Source organism: Eleutherodactylus coqui, chromosome 3 (assembly GCF_035609145.1).
Source record: "Eleutherodactylus coqui strain aEleCoq1 chromosome 3, aEleCoq1.hap1, whole genome shotgun sequence".
Taxonomy (NCBI): Eukaryota; Metazoa; Chordata; class Amphibia; order Anura; family Eleutherodactylidae; genus Eleutherodactylus; species Eleutherodactylus coqui.
The window spans coordinates 192,456,642-192,484,007 of NC_089839.1; the positions used below are offsets into that span (position 1 = coordinate 192,456,642).

Below are 27,366 nucleotides of genomic sequence, written 5' to 3' on the forward strand. Positions count from 1 at the left end.
TGGGGATTTGATTTCACTGCTCTGTAACGGGAGCAAGAAAGAGGAATCCCTTGGACAAACAGTATTGTTTGGTAATGAAACTGAACAGCACCAAACAGACCCCATTGACTATACATTGAATGCCAGGTCTACAATGGAACCTTCGAATGTAGATGTGTACATAGACTAACAGCTAATCCTCCTGATCCTACGTCCCATACACGTGTGTTCTGAATGGATTCCTCTGGTGGTAGCTTATCTCCCCTTAGTACAAAAGGATCAGGCATATAGAAATCCAACCGCCTGATCCTTCTTTCCACCAACATCTGACATGAGGTAAAAGTCGAGACAACCCAAAATTTTTTAGATGTCAGCTGGTCTCACCGAAATCTGTAGGTGTGGCTGACATTAATTTAATGTGGATAGACATCTTTAGATTTCTGTAGTCAACTGGAAATTATACTCTTTTTCTGGGCCTTTTTCTATTTTTCAAATCCCCAGGTTTCATGAAACACATAAAAACTGCATACAGACTGTCCTTTGAGCCTACCAGAGGAAAATATACTGAGGGACATCCCTCCAACGATATAGAACATATACACGTCCAAGAAATAGACTATAGTGGTAAGTGATTGGCTCTAAACTCACCTCCAAATGGGGTTGTCTGTGGCTAGTACTTTGGGGTTCACTTTTGTATCAGAACTAGATGATCCTCTGGTATCCAAAAAATGACAGGTCTAAGTATAACATACCTAATTGGAGGTCCTTTTATATAGGCAGATAACCTGGCTGTGCTACGAACACTGACCAACAATGAGCCGCCAGTCAGCGCTCATTTAATTATCTGCATAATACTGTGATTGTTTCCATGGTGCTATCATTAGTCAACTCTACATTTTCATGTTCACGTTTTTACGGTTGCATAAACGAACCGATCAGCCGACGAATGAGGATTTGCTCATTCGTCGGCTGATCGTTTGCACTTTTACAAACCCCAATGACCAGGCACGTTCCTCACCCAATTTTTGGGTCATGTAAAAGGCCCTTTAGTTTAGCCACACACAGTCAAGTGCAAATTACTTAGTTTGGATTCACATGAGTGTAACAAAGGCACATCTTTCCTCTAGCGGCATCAAGTCCTGGCCAAACTATGGGTATAATGACCGAACTAACAACAACACAGTGATCCTAGTAACCTTCCTAGTGTTTCTGCGCATAAAAAAACAACAACTTTGAGCAAGATTCCTGAATTGTACTTTTTCATAAAAGCTATTAACGTTACAAGTTGAAAGCTTCAAACAAAAAAAAGCAAATTAAAAAACTGAAAAAACATTCCAGTAACATCTATAATTCTCACCAATTTATTTTCATTTTATTTTTCAACTTTTTGATTTTATTTCAATCCTCTGATCCATTTCTAAAATCAATTACTTGAAAATAAAGGTACGTATGTTTAAGAAAAGTATGGGGTGGGGGTGGGGGGGGAATAATGACTGAAAACGACAATCTAGAGATCAGAGACGGCAACGCTACAAAGAATTTCATATGAATGACACTTGGTATGTTCACAATTTCATCAGACATTGGGTTTTACATTATCCAGCTAATGCACTACTACCTCTCCCTGAATAGCACATTGTCATTTTACCGGAGCTCTAAAAAAAAATGTGATTTCTAAGAAGAATTTTTTGTAATTCCTTGTACACAGCAAAAGACTCCAAGAGTGAAGAATGAGTAAAGAATGGGCAGTCATTTGAATCAGTGAGTGACAGACTGGGCTAGCTCCCTGTATACATTAATAAATTAGAATTTTAATTGTGTTTCTAACTACGGGAGATGCTCCAGCCGTCTAATATGTACCAACAATTGGCAATGTTAAGGAATCTGCATTGTGGCCTCCTTCGCTGACCCCGGCAACACAATTCCCAGTCTGAGGACGGAAACCGTTTAGTTTGATCCTTTCAACTTATTTGAATCCTGACAAATAAGCTCACAGCTGAAAGGTCAGCCCAGCCATATTTCATCCTCTCCAGTTATTCCTGAGACATCTGCACAACAAAGCAGTCATTTTAGTACCTGACTTTAGACCTGGCTCATACAATCGCTGCTTACAATTGTCCCCCGGTGAAAGTCTATTCAAAAGGCATAAGGATCAGCAAATAAAATATTTTTAGAAGTGATAATTCACATTGCTCGGCTCCCCGCACACTTTCCAGACATTTCTCGAGACGGTAATGAAGAGGATTGTTACTAGGAAATGAAGAGGAGTGTTACACATTGAACATCCACTTGGCTATAAATGCCTGAACGTTCTAATCTACGGTATATGTACATGAAATTTTACAACGGGGAAAATAAAAAAAGGAACGAAAACAGGACATTTTACAACGTGAAATGAATATTATGAGGACGGAAGGCGCTAGACGATCGCTGCAATTATTATACGTATAAATTGTTTAAAGAACCCTACATTAGGATCTATTAAATCATACGCAAACACAAGCTGAGCTTGACTTTATAAAAAAAAAATCCTTTCGCCCAATGAGGATATTTTTGGGATAGAGAAAAAAAAAACAACTGCATATGTGGATGAATGCTTGATCTATCAAAGGGTGCGAAGGACTGTGATGGGGATGTACCTACCATTGATGTGGACCTAAGGGGGATGAAAATCTGGGGATGAATTATACCTCCATAAAACTTATCCACCCATCTTTGCTCGGATACCATACCTGTTCTGTACACAACATAAGAAGACGTTGGCTGCCATCCCAATGTTGCCAAATCATTGGCTGAGGTTTAGATTCATTTATAGAGATGAGCGAGTGGTGCCCTAGCCGAGTATCTCCCCTCGTCTCTAAAGATTCAGGGGAGCGGCGGGGGAGAGCGGGGAGGAACGGAGGGGAGAGCTCTCTCTCCCTCTCTCCCCCCTGCTCCCCACCGCAACTCACCTGTCACCCGTGCCGGTCCCCGAATCTTTAGAGACGAGCGGGAGGATACTCAACTAAGGCACTACTCGCTCGAGTAATGTGCCTTAGCGAGTATACTCGCTCATCTCTATTCATTTACCATCTAAGATTACTAGCCAACCCAAGCTGTTGGCTGCACGTAGTTGTAAGGTGGTCCCATAAAAGGGTATCCTGGGCTTCACAATGGAGCACCAAGATGGCAGCTCCAAACAGTACTGAGCACGCTCCCTGGGAGCTTTCCAGTGAGATGATGTCAGCACTATAAAAGGAAATTCTGATGCACCACAGACAGACCATAGAGGCTGTGTTAGTGAGTGGAGGTGCTGCTGGAGAGATGCAACAACCTGCATAGGAGATGCTGCTGCTACAGAGAAAAAGGCATTGTGAGCCTGAGTATATGCTGAGTAAACTCGGGGATCCAGGGAGAAGAGCCGTCTGAAGGACAGAGAGAGCACAGGAGTGCGCGGCACAGTAACGGACCAAGACCGAAGAAGACACTGAGGAATTGATTGTCAACGGGTCATGTGCTTTAGGTAACTTTTGATTATGGCCAGTTTAAATGGGTTTTCTGGGATTAAACTATTGCTGGCCTATCCTTAGTACAAGTCATCAGTAGTTGATTGTCGAGGGTACACCGCTCATGATCTCCACCTATCAGCTGATTGAAGAGACCATGGTGCTCGAGTGAGTGCTGCAGCGTCTTCTTAGGCCTATGACACCATGTTCATTGGTCACATGACCCGAGAGCAGCTCAATCCTATTCAAGTGGATTGAGCTGCAATATCAGGCACAACCGCTAAGCAATGTACGGTGCTGTGCCTGACATGGGCAAACATGACAGTGACCAGAGCGCCGTTGTCACTTCAATCAGTTGATCGGCACGGATCCTGAGCAGCAGACCCCTGCCAAAGAACTATTGATGATGACCTATTGTGACAATATGTAATCAATAGTTTAGGAATGGAAAACCCCTTTAACAAAAAGCAGGCTGTTTTCACGTCATATTTTGTGATGTAAGCTTAGAGTGTATGCCAGGAAAAGTCCCAGTATAAATATTAAAGGGGTTGTCTCGCGAAAGCAAGTGAGGTTAAGCACTTCTGTATGGCCATATTAATGCATTTTGTAATATACATCGTGCATTAATTATGAGCCATACAGAAGTTATTCACTTACCTGCTCCGTTGCTGGCGTCCCCGTCTCCATGGATCCGTCTAATTCTGCTGTCTTCTGGCGTTTTTAGACGCGCTTGCGCAGAAGGGTCTTCTGGCTTCTCTTCGGTCCGGCACGAGCGGCGTTCTGGCTCCGCCCCCTTCTACGCATCATCGCGTAGCTTCGCCCCGTCACGTGTGCCGATTCCAGCCAATCAGGAGGCTGGAATCGGCAATGGAACGCACAGAGCCCATGGTGCACCATGGGAGAAGACCCGCGGTGCACCATGGGAGAAAACAGCAGTGCATCCCTGGGAAAGGACCGGCGGCCATCTTGGGGAGAAGATCTTTTAAAGTTCATATTTCGTCGGATCGGTGAGTAGCAAGCGGCTTAAAAACCACTTTAAATTGCTATTTTATGCCAGGGGGGTGACAGGGGGAATGGGGTAATGTAAAATTTTGATGTTTGCCGCGAGACAACCCCTTTAAGCATATCCATAGAGCCCAATTGAGGCTAAAGAGTGTCCTTTCAACCTACATCTGGCCAATATACCTCAGTATATCTCAACAGAAGAAGGTATAAAATAGAATAGTAGGTTATCCTATTCTGTAAAAAGGAATGTAGTAAAAAAACGTATACCACACAGTATATATATTTTTTTAAACATGGGAGTCTATGGATAGAGGTACCTCTAGATGGAACTAATGTTGAGTGCATAAGCGCCCAATAGCCATCCCACCGACTATCGTTCTGCGAATGAAGGCAGGGTGGATTGGAGATCGCTTCCAGCTCCCTGTTTCCATTCACTGAACAACTTCCTGCTTACGTGGGTCGTCAGCCGCTTAGTTTTTAGTTCTGCTTCAAACCAAACAACTCTGACCAGTGAGCAATTTCTTGCTCAGTGCCTTGTTGACGTCCGCTTCTACACGGGCTGACTATCGCCCAAATTTGCTGTTTTTCAGTGATAATTCAGGGATACCTTAATGGGTGCCACTGTATGGCATCAGTCACAGTCCTTGTCATGGCATATAGATCAAACAATAACCGCACACTTGATGTGAAAAGAGCCTTAGCTTGTCTGGTCCCCCTTTGCAGAGATTGAGAAGGAGAAGGTTGCTGCTAAAGCAAGATGCCTCCCAGCTAGAAACTGTTATATGATAACTGTGACGCCAAACAGATCAGTTTTATTTTTTTTAAATTTTTTGATATTTGGATTTGGCATAGGAAATAAAGTGTCATCAAAGAAAAGTAGGACATCAGCATCAGTATTGCTAGTATTTTTTTTAGCCCGTGGAAAGGAATCTTCATGCCGAAAGGTATTATGCAAGTAATAAAGCAAGTAGTGATTTAAAAATGTAGTGTTTGCAAAGAAGAAATCCTTTTCCCACAAATTGTTGCCTGTGGTTCAGTTTTCTTATCTATTCAACCTTCTCAATATGCCTCTCCAGAGTTCTTGTTTACCTTGCACAGTAAAACAATAGCGGAACTAGAAGCTTCTATCGCAAAAAGTCAATAAGTGACTTAAACTGCATTATTATTGCAACAGTTTAGTTAATTATTGCCATAAAGCCAAACTATGTGGACATGGGATAAAGAGAGGGATACTGAAAATCCATACAATCCATAATAGAAAGTCAATAAAATTTAGTGCATGTGTCCTAATGTCCCAAAGTGCCTCCGTAGACCATACCCAACGATGGCCTTCATTCACTGCAGTAAACCTTTGCACATCATTCATGGAGATTTGTATGGACACAAGACAAGCACCCATAAAATCGTGTGACTAACAATTCGCTAGGAAAACAACCTAATCACTCATTTACTAAAGCCATAAGACAACTGGAGAATGCATTTTTCCAAGTTAGCCACCATCAGTATGGCTAATTGGCTACTGATTTTGCCACTTAAAGGGGTTGTCTCATGATACACCTTGTCTTTTACAAAACTGGCTAAGGGAAGAGAGTGGAATAAAATATTGAAGGGTTTGGTTGCCCAGTTGTCAACTATTCATGGCCAGGACAGGTACTTCCAAAATGAAAAAGTGCTGCTTGTATGTGGAAATCTTGGCCTTTATTCTTCAGTGTCGGGAGAATCTAGCCTGAATTAGAAGCGGGTGCCAGATGGAGTGTGGTGGTGAGCACATAAACCTTTTTTCTGGGGTTTCATATTCATGGCCGGGCTTTAGGATAGGTAATCAAGAGTAGCTCAGCAGAGCCACTGCTGATCAGCTGTTTTCTAGGCCAGTGTGGTTTGTGTACTGAGATGATTTCTGCAGGAAGCAAACAGCTTTGTTCTCACTGTAATGGCCAGACTTGGTATTACAAGTAAAGTTCCTATTCACATCAATGGGAACTTGGCCTATAATACCACGTCTGGCCACTGCAATGACAATGGAACTGTTTGCCTCCTGCAGAAATCAACTCAATGCACAAACACGCAAGCCTAGTGAATAGCTGATCGCTGAGGGTCCTGGGTGGTAGTCCCCCACTGATCTGCTACTGATGTCCCATTCCAAAAGTGGGCCATCAATAGTTTACAACTAGACAACCCCTTTAAATTATCTAATAATCACCTGTTAAATCATCCGCTGCTGCAGCAAAGCCACTCTGGCAGCTCCTGCACTTGTCATGTGCCTTTGAGCATTCACATGACTATTGTAGCCAATCAATGGCCTCAGTGGTCATGTGACGTATGTGCCAACAGTGTTACTGAAACTAGCGGTCTAATGAATGATGGACAGCATGTGACCACTCCAGTTTTAGGAACAGGAGAGTCAACACTTTGCTTGATTGCCCTTGAGCAGCAGGACATTCAACTGGTGAGGAGTGGATAGTTTAATATTTTTTTTAATACATTTCCGTTCTGTTAAGCCGAGGGTTTTTTTTTTTAAGCCCTGGAAAATCCTTTTAAGGTATCTGTCCTGGAAACCAACCGATCGATCCCATAAGCCATCACTGTGGAAGGTTTTTTTTTATCGTACTTTTCCCCTGCAGATCGTGGATGTGCCAAGCCAGTCTTAAAAATACAGTATCCTGAGTAAGGGACCGCCACTTTGACCTTGAAATTGCCTAATAGGATATGAGACAACCCACATAAGGCCCAAATCAAGCAAAATCCATTCATTTGGAAGCTGCTAGCATTTTCCACATCAATAAAATGAGCTTTTGTTAATTTAAAGGAACACTCCAAAAAATACTGTTACACTTAGTGTAAGACTTAAAGGGATTATCAGCTATAAAAAAAAAATAACAAGTGGCCATGTTATAAAGTAACAAAGTAAAGCATACTTACCTTTCTTCTTCCCATGGAAAATGCTATGGCGGGTCCTTCGATAATGCTGGTCTCGGTTTACAGAGAAAGTCACATGACTGTTGCAGCCAATAGAGTCCGTAGCATCACTGTTTGGAACGTTTGGTATCATGACGCCCATGATGTGAGCACTGATGCCTGGAGAATGGGCGGTGATGCTGCGGCCTCTGACTGGCTGCATCAGTTATGTGACTTCCTGTCAATAGAGACCAGCATGCAGGGTTTCCCAGGGAAGAAGAAAGAGGAGCATATTTTATTTTCATATTTTATAACATGGTCACTTGTTTGAAATTTTTTTTTCAGTTGGACAACCACTTTAAAGGGGAACGGTGCCTGACATGTACCGCCTCCGAAAGGGCCTTCACTAAGCATAACAGTGGCTTATTTTGAAGGACTAGTCCTTTAAATATGGCATTTAATGCTAAAAAAGTTATTTTCTCTAACAAAACGAAGAGCTACAAAACCAAAGGCAAAAACAGCGGAGTGAACAAGGCCTTATGCAGAAGAGTTTATAATTTGGCACCTGTTGAGTCATATTGATAATTGGTTACATGAGTTCTAATGTATATACCTTTGGAGGGCTGTAAGTGAACTTTTACGACAATAATCAGTGAGCCATTGAGAGACTGACAGACGGCAGTAGAACATACCATTGTGTGCTTTTATGTCACATTACACAATGCCGCCACCTGTACTTAACATTCAATGCTACACATGGGTCACATATACTATTTGGAAATGATCACGCTGCATATAGGCGACGTTAAACGAGTTTATCTCCTAGACAAAGACCGCATTTGGCAGGAATCAACTCTAGCTGAGCCAAAAGGGCTGATGTATATGCAATTTGTCTGCAAACACTCGCGTCCGACTTCTTCATGTGATATATTGTTTCTTTTGCAAATAAACTCCTCTTACAAGTGACAGGTCAACTATTTCATTTATCAGTTTGGGGGAGCAGATCGTTCCTGTATCGTAATTTATTTGTGATTCGTTCCAGGTTAAGTAGTAGTTTGGCACAAGAGTTGTAATTTTGCAAAGGATGATGGGAGTTACAGTCCAGTAGGAATGGAATTTTAATGAAACGCATGAACCAGATAGGACTAATTTGCTACTGATGGTCAGGGAAGGAATATTTATGTTGACATTCTAGATCGTCCTGTCCTTTGAGTCACTCCGATTCCATACATTACAAAGCTCAAGTTATCAAGCATTAGGAACCTACAAAGAGGGCCATACATGAAATAATAGCCACGCACATGGCGCTTGAGGAGGGGTACCAAAAACACTTCCAACAATTGGAAGTGCTCAACATCAAACAAGAAGTTCCTCCAAGAATTCATTTTTCCCATTGAGAAGTGAAGGATGGTGGTCACCTACAAAATTACTGAAAGCAGGTAGGCATCTTATATTTGAAAGGTCTTAGGGAAAAAGCAAAACGAAGGAAGAACAATTTGGGCACTATCTGCTGTAGTTTTTGTAAACCTAAGAAGGTAAAAGCCAAAAGTTGTTTCTCTCACCTAACCTATGAGCCCAGCCAAATAGAAACACTTCAGAGGGTCGATCGAAATGTCAGTTAATCTTTCACAAATGGGAGCTGCAAGTCTTTGTCCTGGTTCACCAGTAAAGCTTTTCCCAGAGCTCCAAACCACGTATTCAATCAGAAGTAAACAGAAACCAGCCAAAATAGGCGCTGCTCTTAGAACAACTGGCAACCACATCACTAAAACCACTTAAATGGAGTCTGTCACCTACTTTTAGCCCTATAAGATAAACTTATGGGCTGAAAATAGGTGACCCATGTAGTCTGGGGATATTAACTTTATGCTTACCTTTCTCGTCGATCCCCTGATGCCAGCGCTGAAAGTCGCCACTGAATGCATTGAGAGGCGCTGGTATGTAGTCCGCTCATTATAAAATTAAAATTGGAGTACTACTTAACAGCATTGTTCAATGCATTTAGCGCGCAGCTTTTAGTGCTAACACTGGGAGAATGATGGGTAAGTATAAAACGTACATACCCAGATGCCATGAGTCACTTACTTTAAGCCCGCAAGCTTTGCTTATAGGGCTTAAAGTAGATAACCAATTCGCTTTAAAGTTGGATTGGCTCTTATTTTGAGCAAAAAAAGGGCAAGCTACGTGTTTCAACTCCTCAGGCTGTCTGAGGAAGACCTGATTCCGGGATTGAAACGCGTAGGAGTAGCTCGCCTTATTTCGCTCCAGCTTAAAGTTGAATCCAAGTTCAAGTGGTCTTAGAAATGTGGTTGCTAGTTGTTCTAGGGGCAATGCCTATTTTGGTTGGTTTCTGTTTGCTTTTGAAACCATCTGTTTGAGATATTTAGTCTAGGGCAATCTTCCTTTACCAATACTAATTCTTAGGACATTGTAAGTCTTTCAATTACAGGATGTAATATAACCTACACAAATTGGGGTTGATGTCCATTCAAGGACACCGACTAGTTACCAATGGCCACCATGTAACGTTTTCTTTCATACATGAGACCCAGTGTCTCTATCACCAAAACTGGACCTTCTCATTAATTAGAATTGTAGAAATTAGTGGCCAATAAAGATATTGTTAACATTTTTAACATCAAAGCCTTTAGATGACTACCATCACCATCTAACAGAGAAAGATTACTCTGACTGTTGAGCAGTTTATTGATGAAAATGTAAAGTAAACTAGTTCTCTACCTGGAGGGATAGTTGCTTGTCATTCCTCTTGTGGACCTTTAATCCAGTAGTTTGCTGCTGGTGTATTAATAGCTGCCGTGCAACTTGAAGAGCCTGAAATGGGAGGGAAAAAATACAGTGTTACTATGAGTGTAACCATCGCAGACCATCTTCTTGAATTACAGTAGAAGGGTCTGGAAGAGCTAAGCCTTTGACATGACCTGCTGGTAGATGGTAACTGGCAAAATGATGGTTTTGCCATCTATTGTTATTTCATCAACGTTAGCATGTACCAACAGGTTGCAACAGAGACTTAGCTCTCCCAGGCCTCTTCTACTCTAAATTGTAGTGCTCAGGTGACCTCTGGTTGACCAGTGCGCTACACCGACTGCACCCATTTTGTGTTGACTTTCTCGGCACTTCATGTTTTAAGTCTATCTCTGCTTTTAGGTTGATATGCCCATTTACCAACCTTCATAGAGAAAACCTAGTACTTATTAAGAAAAGGAAGTCAAAACCTATAATACAATATGACTGTAACATCTTTGTGTCAGCAAATCAGTGGTGTCTAAATATCTCACAAAAGGTAGGGCTACATCTTGATTCACCACCTAGTTCATTCTCTTCTCTCCCACTGTAAGTCTCAGCAGGAATATCAGTTTGTGGTTGTCTGACCACCTAAAGATTGCCCCATCAGGATCATGACTCTATTAGCCTGGAGTATTGATCTGCTGTAAAGACCAGTTCTTGCCTGCTCTGAATGGCTCAGCATGACTATGTAGTACCTGTTTTCCTTTTTATTCAAATGTATTCCATGTGATATTGCAGAATATTCACCCAGCTGCAGCCACTTTTTTGGAAAATGTGCGCCTGATTGCAACTTCAGTTGCTCGAGTAGAAGTGGTCAGCTGATCACTGCTATGTCCCTATGTACAAAAGAAGTTGTCCAGATTGGACAACCCTTTTAAGTGAGTCCAATTAATTATCCACAACGTTTTGACTCACTGTGGCCATTTAAAAGATACTTTCAGGTAAGTAAATCACAGAAAAAGGACATATCAATTCAAAAATCACAGAAGGCGACCATAGTTACTGATACAAAATACAATGGCAAGTATAGACACCATATCTTATAACATGCAGACAGGGAAATTGCTATATGGAGGAGCAATGCACAGACAGATGTAAAGAGTGCCAGTCCCACCAATAAGTGTAGTGCACCATGCAGACCATGTATGCTTTATATATGTGCAATACTAAGTAGCCACTCACCCCAATATCTGGTAGGCGTGTGAGTGGATGTTCATTACTATATTGCACCCGTGCAATGCTCCTCCATGTAGCAATTTATCTCTGTGTATGTTGTAGGATGTGGTGTCTATACCTGCCCTTGTATTTTGCTTCAGGTACGTGGGCCATAAAAAGTGCAATATTTTGACCAAAAATGAAGATCAACCCAATAATATAACCAAGTATATCGAGTCCTACATCAACTGATCAAAAGCATTCAGTATTGCATAGGAGACTCTCCATAGTCAAGGAATGGATGTGATAAGGGTTAATAAATGACCATAAGTATCTATAAGAATAGTGACTTAGGGCCCTTTTACGCAGCCCGGTCATCATTCAAATTCTCGTCAGAATCTAAAGGATGATTGAGCTGTGTAAATGCCAGCAGCGACTGAACGATAAAGGATGACGTCATTTACTGTGAATGGAGGTGGGCAGGTCAGAGACTGTTCTGGCCCGCCAAACTCCATTCAATGAGTGATCCTCGCTTCTGTGTGAAAACACAGGAGCAATTTGCTAGGACAGACATCCCATTTAAAAGGGCCCTTACTTTGTCCTTTTTTGGCCAAACCATGTGCTAGCCAACTTGGAAGACACACAGTGGTAAGACAATTAAGCCCAGTTTAGATTGTGAAGCTTTATAAAAAAAAAACAGGTTGGTGGTTATAGTATAGTATTCTGAGTTTTAGGACAATCTGTTATGGAAGATTACTCAACTAAAAATTCTGTGCATCCATCTTTAAATACAATTCTCTCTACAGTAACAGCTTCTATATACCATACTTCAATGAATACCTTTCACTGGACATTTCCTAGATGAATACAGCCACCAACAGTGACTAAACATTGTGTAGAAATTGCCTCATATTATTTATCGGGATGTTACCCGAAGTCCATTTGGAAGAGTTTTACAAAATGATTTTGCTAATCTTGGATGAATCCTAGTGGACTGTGCAGAACATTAGCCGAGCCAAAGTCATACGATGTGGAAGTGACAGCTGAACTAGGTACTGTCCCCGATACTGCAGTCATTTCAGACACATAAAACTAAGGACTTTCTCACTGAAGCAGGAAAAAGTTTAAAATCAGAAGGACAGTCTTGCTTGTGCAAGGAGCATGTTAAGACTTGGGACAAAACAGGATGATATATGTCAACTTGAAAAATTTTTGAACAGCTTTCCGTTGCAGAGGAGAGCAAAGGCTTTGTTGATGTAGCCATTCAACTATTTAGAAGTAGTTTGGACAAGTGCAAATATTGTTTTACTAAAATTACATACAACAATGTCAACTCAACAATGCAAGGTCATTTAGAAGCTGTCTAGCTTGGGGACTCGATAAGCTAGAATGGTCTATAGTTTTATAAAAGTGAGGTGAAAACTTGTTCAATTATATCTAATCATCTGAGGCACATGGGCCCTTAACGACAGCAAAGTAGGCCCCCATGGCATTGTGTTATGTACTGATCGGGATTTGATGTACCTCGGTGTAGAACCTCTGTGAGACAACTTATTCTCCCCTTGAAGTAATCTTCTAGAGGAGAATAACACTGTAACACTGTTACATTATTTTCCTGACTGTCAGAGTTACTCTATATAAAAATGGACCTATACTGGGGTTCAGTATGGTCTCATAGCAGTGTATCGGCGCCATGTTATAGATCTGCCATATGGGCATGTGCATGGTGCCTTAGAGTACAGTAGGAGTTATATGTACAAAATGTAACTATCCAGATGTGGAATATTGATTTTAATACACGTGAAACAATTACTTGGTTGACCAGTGTGATATCTAGACTAAAAAGCTCATAAAGTAGTTTTCGAAGATCGAAAACATTTTGACAAAGAGGTGGAAAGACGCCATAAAATAAGAAAAGACCCACTACTCATCTGATAAATCCCTGATGTTGCAGCACCAATATTCTGATGGTCCCTTATAGTCTTTTTTTTTATTTTGCTGAAGTGATTATGTACCCGTATATCCACGTAATGCTGCAGCTAATCACCGGCCTCAGCAGTTTTGTGCCATTCTCTATTGAGGCCAGTGATTGACTGCAGCAGCCATGTGGGTAAAGAAACACTTAATTGCTACAACTACATAAACAAAGACCAGTAGGGATCACTGAAGCAGTGGTGCTGGACAGTTGGGTTGTATCAGGTGAGCAATGGTTCTTTTGTAATTTTATGCCATTTCCCTCCTTGGACAAATTTTTTCCAAACTCAAGCAACCCCTTTAAGACTTATCACATATAGATTATTGCCCGAATTAGAACTGAAAACTAATTCGGGTGATAGTCGTCCTATGTACAAGTGGTGCCAACAGGGCACTGGGTAACAAATCGCTCACTTGTCGGAGTTGTTTGGTTTTTAGCTGAACTAAAAACCAAGCAACTGTCAAACTCCCGTGTAAACTGGAGTTGCTCAATCTTTGAGAAACTGCCTGTTTACTGTGAATGGAGGTGGCCGGGCCAGAACGATAACTGAATGAGAATGACTGAACAAGTGCTGTTTAAACTGAACGATAAGTGAATGAGCAACAATGATTTTTAGTCCAACATAAAATGAACGACAAGCGAAAACTGAGCGATTTATCTTTTGTCGTTGACTGCATTTAGATTGAACGATTATCATTCACTTTTGCTCATTTGAATGATTCTTTGAATAATAATCAGTCCATGTAAAAGGGCCTTAAGTGTGAGGTTCGGTGCACTGTTTGACTGGATTTAGGTATGGCTTGAACAACAACTAAAAAGTGGTGAGGATTGCCCTAATAGTAGGTGAAGTGCTCCTCCTAACAACTCTACATCATATCTATTCCAACTTGAGTATACAACACATGTGTAGATATAGCTGGATGAGTAAGTTGGAATATTTTTAGGTCTTCTTTATTTGGTCTTCTCTAACTTGTGGCTGGCTCTAAGGTTCTTCGAGAAACTAAACTAATGGAGAAAAGATGTGTTGGAGCTACGATTCAGATTATGAGTTATAGGGATTTTTATAAACAGAAGAGACTTTCAATTTAAGTCCATCTGAAAATGTGTTGTGGTTATAGATGTCTCCACTTCAAAAGGGTTCTGCAGAAACCACTTGGTTTATCCCAACATTTGAAGGAAACACCCAACCGTGAAACCAAACCTGGCAATGTTATGTCTTCTTTATGTTGGATTGGTTTCTACGTTGACTTCCAGAAGTTCTTCCAACCAACTAACTCTTCTTGTACAGAGCAGTGCCTGTTTCACTGTAAATCATTTATGTACAACTGAAGATGCCAAGCGAAAAATGCAAAGAAGAACATATTTTAATCAAGTGACTCATGCTGATACAGAAATCAAAACTCTATTTTTGAGAGATGCTTACAAATCTTGGTGACTCTCAAAAAGAAAACCTCATAATGAAACTTCAGTCATATCGTGTTGATTGAGTAGAAGCTATTATTGTCTCATGTACTTATGAACCAATGACACCACCTCGTTTGGATGTTAGTACACTTTACGCTCTTCACTTTTACATAAAAAGTAGCTTTTAACAATTTGCTACTGTATGTGATCAGGCCTACCAAGGTTTACCTAATGACGACTTTGGCCACATGCACAAAGCTTTTTATGCCAGTTTTTGGGGTAATGTGCACCAACAAAGTTGATAGAATTTGCAGCAAAAATGCAACTTTTCACATCAGTCCACAAGTTTGCTGCTGTTTACATTGAACGATTATTGTTCAGCTCATCTTTCATCGTTTAGGCTGCATAAACGATAAAACGATAGGCCCCCCTGCTGGCCGCTCTATCAGAGAGCCAGCGATACTTGCTCCTGTGTAAGAGCATGGGAGTGAGTACGAGTGTCGGCCATTGTCTGCCCGACATTCGTCCCGTGTAAATGGGGCTTAAGACATTAACACATAACATAAAAACATAACATCATTAGGGATCTCAAAGGAAGGGATTCTATCTATCTCATATCTATCTATCTATCTATCTATAATATCTGCCTATCTCACATCTATCTATCTATCTATCTCATATCTATCTATCTCATATCTATCTATCTCTCTCATATCTATCTATCTCTCATATCTATCTCATATCTATCTATCTCATATCTATCTCTCTCATATCTATCTATCTCATATCTATCCCTCCCATATCTATCTATCTATCTATCTATCTATCTATCTATCTATCTATCTATCTATCTATCTATCTATCTATCTATCTATCTATCTATCTATCTCTTATCTATCTCTTATCTATCTCTTATCTATCTAGCTATCTATCTATCTCATATCTATCCCTCCCATATCTATCTATCTCTATCTATCTCATATCTATCTCATATCTATCTATCTCATATCTATCCCTCCCATATCTATCTATCTATCTCTTATCTATCTAGCTATCTATCTCATATCTATCCCTCCCATATCTATCTATCTCTATCTATCTATCTATCTATCTATCTATCTATCTATCTATCTATCTATCTAATATCTATCCCTCCCATATCTATCTATCTATCTATCTATCTCATATCCTATAAATACATATTTTAATGAAATAGTTTATTAGCTAGCCTCACTTAATCACCATAGAGTACTCCCCCCTCCAATTTCTTCATAGAAAGAGATACATGCCTTTGGCAACTTCTTCTACAGCCAACTCACCCTGAATAATTAACCCTTTCCCTCCCCAGTGATTTTGCTTCATCCTTCTAACCCCCACCACCACCACCACCACGAAGAATGACATAATTTCAGTTTTTATGCCTCGACTACATAATCCGTTACACTCAGGAAATTATACAGCAATTATTCCAAGTCCGAAATAGCTACAATGTGTAATATTGTAAATCTAGGTAATTGAAACAGTAGACTCAGTAATCCATGTAATACCACTGTGAGTATACAGCTTTAGTTTACTGTTACATGTTGTCTGGGGGTCATGCATAAAACCAGCAGACGGGATTACTAGACATATTACATACACCTTGTATGACTAAAAAAAAAATACAATCTTTTATTAATTCCCCCCATTGTCTAGGAGTAACCAGAGGAGGGCAAGTGCCTATTTACTGAGCTTGATTCACTGGAACCTTTTGACTTCTTACCCTACTAATAAATAACTGTACATAGCCTATGGAAATGAGACAAAGCCAAGGAGGCCTGAGATACGTGATGGGTCAGGCAGATGAAATAAAAGGATAAAAAGCAAGAGGGAAAATAAAACTTAATATACTATAGAAAAGCAACCCAGTGTTCTCGCAGTGCCCCACACCTACACTAACATCCGAGTAAAGACCTTCAGTCACTCTTTCCATTTTCACTATGCAATTACTCCTACTGTTAAACAAATTGTCCTTAAGGTACAGTAGCAAACACCGGGTTTATTTTCTGTAAAAACACAACCGGTTTCAAGCATTACAAAACTGCGACTCCAATTTTTTTTTTTACCTCTTTCCTTCTGTGCTGTACTGCACTTGAGGTGAACATAAGCTCTCAGTTTGATCCTTCTCTCACCATTGTGCAAAAGAAGCTTTAAATCTTCAGCATTTAAGTGCAGGAGAACATCAAAAAAAAAAGAAAAAAAATTCAAGAACGCAGACACAACAACGGTAAAAGCAGGCTAACAGCTAACTAAAGATTATCAACCTGAAGACGGCCTGTAATAGATTTTATAAAGCGCTGATTTCCCATAAGAACTGAACATTTTTATTCAGGCTTGTTTTTTTTTGCCTAACGTGGCTGCATTAACTGCCTTTACAAGAAAAAAAAACAGGTTTGACTGGAAGTAACTGTTAGATTAGACTAGTCATGTGTTTATACATAATGCAGCTGGCGTAATAATACATTTAATTCATATTTATTTTTCACGTGATGTTTTGAAAGCAGAATTATTTTTTTTAAAAATCTGAAAATGTAAAAAAAAAATAAAATTGATAGAAAAAAAATGAAAATAAATATAAAACAAATTTTAAAAATTCAAAAGAGACCAAAAACAAATTTAGAACAGTCACCGAAAATCTAAAATAAGGTAAAAAAATAATTTTGCAATACATTTTAGATAAAAATTGCGATAGATTTTTTTAGACTAATTAAAGAAGTAAGGAAGGAGGGGGTTTAATCCTAAGCACATGACATTCAACCAGTGACCATGATGACTATTGGTTAGAAGAGGTTAAATGTCACATGTCACAAGTCAATGCTGAGTTTTATTACTGCTTATTTCAATTTTCTTTCGACCTCACTAGGCTGCAGAGTCCTTGTTTGGTATTCAGAGGATACAGTAACATTACTAAACAGTCTCTCACTAGAGAATGGAAGCTCGGGATTTACAGTAACTTCCTTCATTGTGCTGTTGTCTTGAGGTAATGTGAATCTGTAGCACGAGGAAACCATGACCACCCCCCCACCAACCACCCCGATGCAGAAGATACAAAAAGATACAGGAAAAGTAAAAGTTTGTTACTTCTTTTAAAGACTTACTGAGAAGAGAGTGGATAGTAGAGCTGGCAAGTCTTTAACAGTTCCTTTAAGGAGATTGCTGTCTCGTTGCAGTTTAAGTTGTGTTCTGGCTTTGAGGGAAGCGGGGGTTGTAGAATGGTAAGAAGAAGAAAAAAAATTGAATAAACAGGAAGAGCTGAGCAGCTCAATCTCACTTTAAAGTGAAAACACAGAGGAACGTAGCCCTTTGTAGGCAACAACAGGGGACGTGCCTCTTAACAGTAGCGATGTCTGCTTCTACTACATGACAAAGTAACCACAAGAATTCCTCTAGTGATTCTCCCAAAAAAAAATTAGTCTTGGATCTCGCAGGTTATTCACAAGTCGTGGACGCCGCCACCACTAAAGACTCTATTACTGAACCAGATTTTTCTGCTCTATTTTTTCTGACCACAAGTCCCATCTGTAGGCACATACCAAACTAATTACATCGGTGGACTGGACCAACAAACAATAAAATACACTTTTTATCCCCCCTTCCTCTAGACAGCTAAATGAGCTCATTGTACAAAAAAAAGCCTATACACCCCCCCCCCCCTCCCTCTGATCCCCTGTTATGTGATGAAATACACACTGCATACTGGGATCTGCTGAATACTTGCACTCATATCTTCCACCATGCTGTTTAAGATCATCTCTGAGATGAGAAGTCATTGCAATTTTTAACCTCTGCCATACAGCCGTAGCTGTGACATAGCTATGTCCAACCATTGGGGGACTAGAGATCTAAGCATGCTCAAAAAGACTTTGACAGGATGTATTGGCACCTGTTGTTCTAAAGCACTTATCGGTAGTCTAAAGGAGGGGGCGGAAGTCATGTGTCCATTAACCCTTTCAGGACTGTAAATGATTAATTTGAATTTGCGGGCAGTTTAAAATTAGGGGACAAATATGTCCCTTGGTCCTCAAAGGGTTAAAGGGGTTGTCACACTTTTAAAAAATTTTTTAAATACCCCTACAACAACTAAAAAGAAATACTCACCTAACTTCCTCTCCTGCGGCTTTCCTGGTTTGTGTTTACAAAGTCAAGTGACCGCGATGCCACTGTCCTGAACTCCTGGCATCATGGCACCCAGCATGTTAGTGCTGATGTCAGGAGAATGGATGGTCATGCTGCAGCCTCTGATTGGTTGCAGAGGTCACCTGACTTCCACAGACCGGGAAAGCAATGGGTGCCATTGCACAGCCTACCGGGGGAAGAATAGTTGTGAGTATTGCTTCTATGGTTTTAGGCTAGGCTAGCAGGTTAAACAAAATTGTTTAAAGCTGTACATCCCCTTTAAGAGTTTAGTCTTTGGTTGGTTTTCAGTACCTTTAGGCTGTCCATGTTGTGCCCATGAAAATTGAGCACAAAATATCGGAAAGCACAAGGTCACCCATTCATGTGCTGTCCAATGTTCATGAACCTCGCACATAGCATCTTGAAAGAGGACAGGAATAGGTCAAGCAGCAATTTTTTTTTTACATGGACCATAGGTCTGTGTGAAAATCCAGCCATGTGAATTGCCTACTACGTTTTTAGGGGTCCGGGGAATACATAGTCAGCACATGGTCCAAAAATTCACCCGTCTGAATGGGCCCTAAAGGAGATGAATACCAGCATGGAGGTGGAATGTGTTGGAATTCAGAGGTAGAACTATTGATGCTAATTAAAGTACAATAGAATACATGTATATAGAGAAAAATTCAAGTGAATGGGACAAAGCTGCAATACCAGGTGCATCCACTATTAAAACTGTGTGCGTTGTGGCGGCTTCAGCTATCAATAATCTATCAATAGTCTTGCCGTTTTAAGCTGTGTTTTTTTTTGCTGTGATTTAAAGATGCAGCAAAAAACGCCAAGAATGAAAGCAGCCTATGGATAGGTCATCAATTTTGAAGAGAACCTGTCCCGTCCTCGGTCAGTAGGTCCCGCTACATAGCTTTGCAGCCGCGTCCCGTTTCTCAACTACCCACCCCTCAGTTCCTCCGGCACCCGGTTCTTTGAATCTGTCAAGTCGGTGGTGTCCACCATTCACTGTAGGTCATATCTGACATCACCCATTGACAGTGAGCAGTGGAGACCACCTTCTTGACAGAGTCAAATTGCTGGGAGGCAAACCTAATGGTAACCAGTACGAGAGGTGGAGAGTAGAGAGAAAGTAAAGCTGCGATAGAGACAGCAAACTGCAATTGCAAAGCTATGCAGCCAGCCTCACTAACATGAGGATGTGAGGGGCCCTCTTATTTTAAGTGACCCTCTGGTTTCATGACAAACGTCTGTCCCAAGACCGGAGGAGGAGGGTGGTATATTACCTGCAGTTGTTCTTCTCTGCCGTCCCTTCTATTCATTGCTTTACGTTCCTGTTTTTGGCCGACTCAAACTTTAGACTACCTAATCTAATAATATCTGCTCTCTGATTGACTAGAGCTACACCTGTGATCAGAACTGGCCAATCGGAAAGCAGTGCACAGTGTGCATGAGCTATGTAGAAGACTGCTGCAGCCACCTTGGACAGCCATAAACAGGCCGAAAACTCATGAACTGGAAAGGCACAGAACAACCAGTTTAGGTAATATCCCCCTTCTGTCCCAGGACAGAATTTTGTCCCAAAACCAGAAAGTTGCTTTAAAGGGCTTGAATGAGATCTAAAAAGGCACATGCTTTACTTTTTCACAGACAGCACCACACTTGTCCATGGGCAATGTCTGGTATTGCAATTAAGACCTCTTCACTGGACTTGAGATGCAATACCAGATATTGCCTATGGACAAGAGTGGCACTGTTTCAGAGAAAAAAAGGAAATCCCTTTTTAAATGTTGTGCAACCCATTCGACTTAGGTTCTCTTCCTGAAGGTTTACTATTCCTACTTTCTTTATATATTTTTCAATGACAGACTGATAATCCAGAATTTTGATAGCCGAGCACCTGTAAAGTTACATTATTTCCAGACTAAAGGATTTAAAACTTTTTTTTTTTAATTTCATCAATGGATTCTATTCACTGCATATTGCGTGTGCCATTTGCTTGCGCAAATACGCTAGTGTGAAGGAGGCCTTGGCGAGTACAAACTTAGACTAGAAATGTATAAACGTGCCCGTTTTTTCTCCTTTAGCTCTGCTGGATAATCTTTAGACTGTCTAGTCTGAGTTTATACCACCTAGAAATTGGGTTAATTTTATATCAGTTTTTGCACCAAAATTTTGGCACATGATTTCCCTGTGAAGCCACACCCCTTCCTGTTAGACCACACCCCCTTTGATGAGACAAATTAAGTGTGTAAAAGTGTCTAAATCACATCATTAGGGTGGTGCAAAGCATGTAAGAGGTTTTTTGGAGCATCTTCAATAGTGAATCTGCGCCAATATAGTCATAATGAGGCATTCTATGGAACATGAGTAGAGATAAGCGAGCACCCAAATGCTCGGGTCCGTGTTATTCGAGTCGAGCTTTTCATAAAATTGGAGAGCTCTAATCGAGTAATGAACCCTATTAACTACAATGAGAGACTCGAGCATTTTTGTATGTGGGACACCGAGTTTTGTTGCTCTCTCTCCCCCCCCCCCCGCCTGCCTGCCCAAAAATCTGCCATTGACGCACGCTGCATCGGGGCGGGGAGGGGCCAAAACAGGCACGTCACAGCGGGGAGGAGCCAAAAACTGGGGCGGGGTCGAACACGGCGTGATGCTCGTTTGAGTAACGAGCACCATCGAGTATGCTAATACTCAAACAAGCATCAAGCTCGGCAGAGTACGTTCGCTCAACTCTAAACATGAGCAATTTTTTATGTGCATGAGGCCTTACTGTGCCTCTGATATAAACCCAAATCTGGTTCCATCTCACCGATTAAAATTTAAATAGCACAGGCCCAATTAACAAAATCTCTAACCGTACCAACATGCAAGCTTAACAGGGAGCTCAAGAAACTAGAATATGTATATAAACAAAATGACTAAGGCTCAAGCACCAAAAGAAAAAAATCTATATACTGTATACAGCGGAGCTGCAAACATTGCTCCATAAAATATTTATATGTAAAACTGCAAACACATTAACGGCTACGTGAGGAAACGCAAATATTGTATCCCGTCAAAAGCGCGACTCTATCTAAACTGCGCTGGGAACATTTGAAGAAAAACCCAAAAAGCACAGTTGGAAAATAAGATATCAGCTGTGAGGACTTGCAGAAGACGATTCGGTCTGAATCTCAGCATTTTCCCTATGTGCGCGGAATTTATATGAAATGTTCCAACTGAACGACACGCATCTGGAGTTTAGGAACATTTACAATTTGATACTTGTATTTTTTTTTATTTAGCAGTTTTTGTATTTTATTGCATGTTATTCTTTAAAAAAAACTCACATTTTCTTTTAGTTTTATAATTTTATTTTATTCATTTTTGTCCTTGTATTGATCGATTGGATTTTTATATTCCTCGTTTTTTTTATTTTTTAATAGTTTTCATTTTTTATGTCATTTTGGGTTTTTTTATTATTATTATTTATATTTTTTATTTCCAATTCATTTGTCATCATTCTCGTTTTTTACTTTATATTTGTATATTTATTTCTATTATTATTTTATTTTCTTCTAGTTTTTATTTTGTAGTTTATTTTATTCATTTATTTCTGCCTATTTATAGCTCACGATAGGCATAACCCTCTGAAGTTTCTCATCACTGGCCACGGCCAACGAGTCTTCTGAGACTTTCAAAAAAAAATAGGCCGTCACGGTGGCATTTAAATGACTATTACTTTGCAGCCGTGAGGCGTCTCTAGCTCTGAAGAGGTTAAATTATTCATAATTCACAAGAAGCCCCATCTAAGCTATGACTACAGATGAGTAAATTGGCTCTTCTTAATCATCGGAGTTCTGTCTGCTGTCATGTGGGTCACATATCGCAGATAGTTAGAACAAACACGAACCGTTTTTAACACTATCAAGGCCTGTGAAAAGGGTAAATAGTCTGGAAGCCATGTTTAATGTATGCAGAATGGGCATATCATCCTATTCAGTGTAGGTAGTCAAAGGGTTGGGGGCGGGGGGGCATAGTGGTTCCTGTCACTGGGTACTAACCGATTTGGAAGCTGTCAGTGGATGTTTACATAGGTCCCATTTTTTTCCTTCTTCATTGAAGGGATTTTTTTTTTTTTTACAAGAATTCATCTTCTTTTGATCTTACATTCAAAGGAACAGAAGCTTGATAGACATGCAAGTCTTAAAGCAAATCCAGACGCTGTAGATAAACCCACAGTGTATGACAGGCAGGAGCATCTAAAGCTTATAAAAATGACTAGAACAGCATGTCGTCTGAGTATTACAATAGCAGAAATCAAGAGACATATTAGGTAAAACTGATCAGCCACAAAAAACAGTTCAAAAAGGCAGATCGTACAAACAGATGACTGGGGTAGAGAGGGGGGCCAATCTATTTCACAGAGACATCAGCTTATTTCCAAAGCATCGGGAATTTCATCCCAACAGCCAGAGGCTGTAAACATTCAGGGCAGATGATATACGTGGGGCCTGTATAGACAGGACAAATATTACATGTTTACATTATATTATATACTGGATATGTCACTGTTTGGAAAATCCATCTGCCCCATTATGGTATAAAATCACCAAAGGGCCTTCCAATATAGCTATGCGCTTCAAAAACTGCCCATTTTAGGCAAGGCCTTTTTGTAAGGTTGCATTTACACAGCAGAGTTTCATGCACTATATATGACCGATAGGTAAGATATCGTGTGTATGAATGACTTATGGTGCGTTTAGATGGAACGATTATCGTTCAAGCGAGTAATACTGAAGATAATCGTTCAACACGAGCCAACGATAAAAAAGAATCCTGTGCCGGCTCGTTGACTTCTTACACAGTTTAAACTCTGATTGTTCATAGGAATGATAAGTGGAGGAGGACTGCACGATTCTCAAAAGTAACCGTGTAGTCGAAACAGGCGGCCTGAGCGCGGGCGAGTTGGTGATGACGTCAACAGCTCATTCGCTCGGGCAAGCGGGAATCGTGCAGTTCTCGTTGTGTCTAAACGGAGCTGTAAAGCGAATTTTTCATTCCTTACTGCACCAAAACCATAGACTTGTATGGGGAGCGCCCACACGGGAGTCTGAAAAGAGTAAGGCCGCCTGCACACGAGCGGAAATCCCGCCGCGGGATTTCCGCCGCTGAAAGTTTGCATAGGAGTGCATTAAAATACGCACTCCTATGCAGACGGCCGCGGTTTGGCCGCGCGAAATCTCGCGCGGCAAACAAACCGCGGCATGTCCTAATTTTCTGCGGGGAACGCACTCACCTGGCCGTCGGCTCCGGTCTGCGCATGCGCCGGCTGCGCGGCAGCCGGCACATAAAAGAGCCGGGGCCGTCAGGCGCGGGTGAGTACGCGCTCGTCCCTGCAGGCGCTCGGGTCGGATCGCGCGGCGAGAATTCTCGCTGCCGGATCCGACCCGCTCGTCTGCAGGCGGCCAAAGTGGGGGAGCTGGAGAGGGGGAGTATAAAAAATACATCACCCGGCTTCTTGCCTCGTCACCTAACAGCATCCTAACTTAGTTTATGGTGCTGTGGGGACGTGACAGGTTCTATTAAAGGCTGGATTCACGCAGGTGAGTGCCATATGGGTTGAAGAAGCTCAGACTGATATTGCACTTGCAATTCTCTCTCTGGAGGACCCAGCATTTCAATGCATTTACATGGATAGCCCATTGATTTCAAGAAGCACCATGCAATACTTCTTTCACCCTGCAGTGGTGCCGTAGGGAAACAATACACCAGCAGCAGGAACACTCGTGATCAGATTATTTAAAAGGGTTCCCTTTAAGAGCTCAGTCAGACGAGCGTGTTTTATGTGCGCATAATACACACTTCTAAATGAATCAAGAGGGTCTTATAGAAGCGTTCATATGCACAGAATTCGCAGCGCAAAACAACGTGCACCTAAAAAAGATAGGACATTCGTGCGCGTTTTGCTGGAGCTTGCATTTAATCCTATGGGAGCAAGAGTTAATGGAAACTCCTGTGCTGCCAATAGGTTCCCCACTGCTTACAGCAGGGCATTTAAAAGGTGCTTCTGGCCAGAAGCATCTTTTAAATGTCCCGCTGTTAACCCCTTAGTCCCTGCGGGGATGAGTGGACTTCCCGAGGGTTCCGATAATACCCGCGGGGAGTCCCCTCATCACTCGAACACTGTGACAGCACTGTCACAGTGTTCAGTGATGAGGGGACTGCAGCGGAGACGAAAGAATCCCCAGATGTGGCAGAGGACTGCAATGCTATCGTATTGCTTTCAATGGGGTCGGCGCTGCTGCCACCCCATTGAAAGCAAAGGGATGAAGGCGACCTCTGCAGGGATTTTCGGGGAAGGGCTTGAAATATAAGCCCTTCCCTGATAATAAACCTAAGTTGCTGGCAAAAAAAAAAAAAAGCATCACCTAGCAGCACTGTCGGGGCTCCAGTGCGTCTTCTCCCCGGCACTCTTCTGAATCATTTCTTCTGGCCAGGGATTTAACACCCCCTTCTGGAAGCTCTGCCTCTGATTAGCTGAGCACAGGGACCAATCACAGCCATTGAATCATTGAAAATACAACTGATCAGCTGAGTGGGCGCATGCTGTCAGCGCCACATATACACAGAGGTCGGAGCAGAAGCCTCCGTGCCGACCTCTGTGTAGTGGCCGAGGCTTGTTACTGCAGGTACAGCTGTCACTAAAATCAATGGGAGCCGTACCTGCAGTTACAAGCAAGACGAGTGAAAGGCTCAGTGAAAGGATGAGTAATGGGTATATTATTTTTATGCTATTCCCCACCCTGGGGCAAGTTTTTTGTGTGAGCAATGAACGTGACACCATCCCTTCCTGTTCAAACTGGTACCAAAGTGGAACAAACTTGGTCAGTTGGCAGCACTGGACTGGGGACACAGTAGAAAGCTGAGTAATGGTTATTAGATTTGTTTATGCCATTCCCTATCCTGGGGTATGTTTTCTGTTTACTTTGGAAAACCATTTTAGGGCTGGTTGCACCAACCATGCCGTTGATCCAGGTGTAGTTAAACTTCAATCAGCTGTTGAACTTTGCTTAAGGAAAAAGTGTTGCGCCAACATATAAGATTTGCAAAACCAAGTTCACTTGATCAGCTATTAAAGGTTGTACCTAAAAGAAATGTATCGCGCATGGTGATTGTTGATTGTAGTCAAGTGATCTTTCCAACGTTAATAGCGATAGTAAAAACATGGCCACTTCCAGCAACAAAAGTAGGTGTAATTTCACCACCCAGGAAAAGCCAGTCAGGCTATCAGTTTAGCAGGCAAAATCCAAGATGGTAGACTAGGCTTAAATCAACTAATTTAATCCTCCGTAATTGGGGGATCAAATTGAACCTAGATTTGAACCAAAATCATTAGCTAAACTGTGTGGGTGCAACGTTTGTCTTCTTGACCTCAGATCAAAACTTTGGTGCTACTGGCTCTTAATATTATGTATAAGGCCTTAGTCAGACGGGCGTTTTTTCGCGCGATTTGCGGATCGCATGACGGATGCGCATCCGCAAATCGCGTGACCGGTACCCGAAAATCGCCCGAAAATCTGCTCCTAGCCGCGTTTCATTAGAAATGGGCCGGAGCTGTCCAGCGCATTGCATTCAATGGAGCCGGCAATACAGCCCGCTCCATTGAAAGCAATGCGCTGCGGGCGAGTGTGGGATGAATTGTCGGGAAGGGCTTAAATATATAAGCCCTTCCCTGCAATTCATCCAGAAAAGTGTTAAAATAAAAAATATATATATACTTACCTGCTCCCGGCAGCCGGAGTTCCGCGCGGCCGGCCTGCAGTGGGTGTGAAGGGGGTGTGAGTCAGACCTGCCCCCTGATTGGCTCAGCGCTGAGCCAATCAGGGGGCAGGTCTGACTCACACCCCCTTCACACCCACTGCAGGCCGGCAGCACGGAACTCCGGCTGCCGGGAGCAGGTGAGTATATATATATTTTTTATTTTAACACATTTCTGGATGAAATGCAGGGAAGGGCTTATATATTTAAGCCCTTCCTGACAATTCATCCCGCGCACGCCGGCAGCCCATTGCTTTCAATGGAGTCGGCTGTATTGCCGGCTCCATTGAATTCAATGGGCAAACATCGTTCTTCTCTGCCACAGCTGTTACAGCTGTGGCAGAGAAGAAGGATTTGTCTTCTATATGTTCTCAATGGGGTCGGCGCTGCTGCCGCCGGCCTCATTGAGCGCATATAGAGAAGAGAACAGGAATCGCAGATCGCAGATAGGTGCGATCTGCGATTTCTGTTCTATAATTTATCGGACGAGCGCATAAAAAGCGCTCATGTGTCCGATACCATTGCAAAGCAATGGTTTTATAAAATCGCCGGACGCATGCGCAAATCGCGGCAAAAAACGCCCGTCTGACTAAGGCCTAAGGCATAACTGATCAAATATATAACAAAAATATAGATTTTCCTTCTTTCCAGTAAAATACAATAGTAGTTGATGAAGATTTTTTTGCTGTC

General features: G+C 41.6%; 1 protein-coding gene across 8 annotated transcripts in view; it reads right to left on the reverse strand.

Moving 5' to 3' along the window:
• FOXP1 (forkhead box P1) overlaps positions 1 to 27,366 on the reverse strand; it is a 700,722-nt gene that overhangs the window by 164,662 nt on the left and 508,694 nt on the right. For 6 of the 8 annotated variants that reach the window (XM_066596693.1, XM_066596696.1, XM_066596697.1 and 3 more), the window contains one exon: positions 10,104 to 10,196. In XM_066596693.1, the coding sequence (XP_066452790.1) occupies positions 10,104 to 10,196 (93 nt within the window). Of the gene's footprint in view, positions 1 to 10,103; positions 10,197 to 16,811; positions 16,888 to 17,843; positions 17,986 to 27,366 lie in introns of those variants that run through there. The other 2 variants (XM_066596703.1, XM_066596699.1) reach the window with 2 other exon arrangements.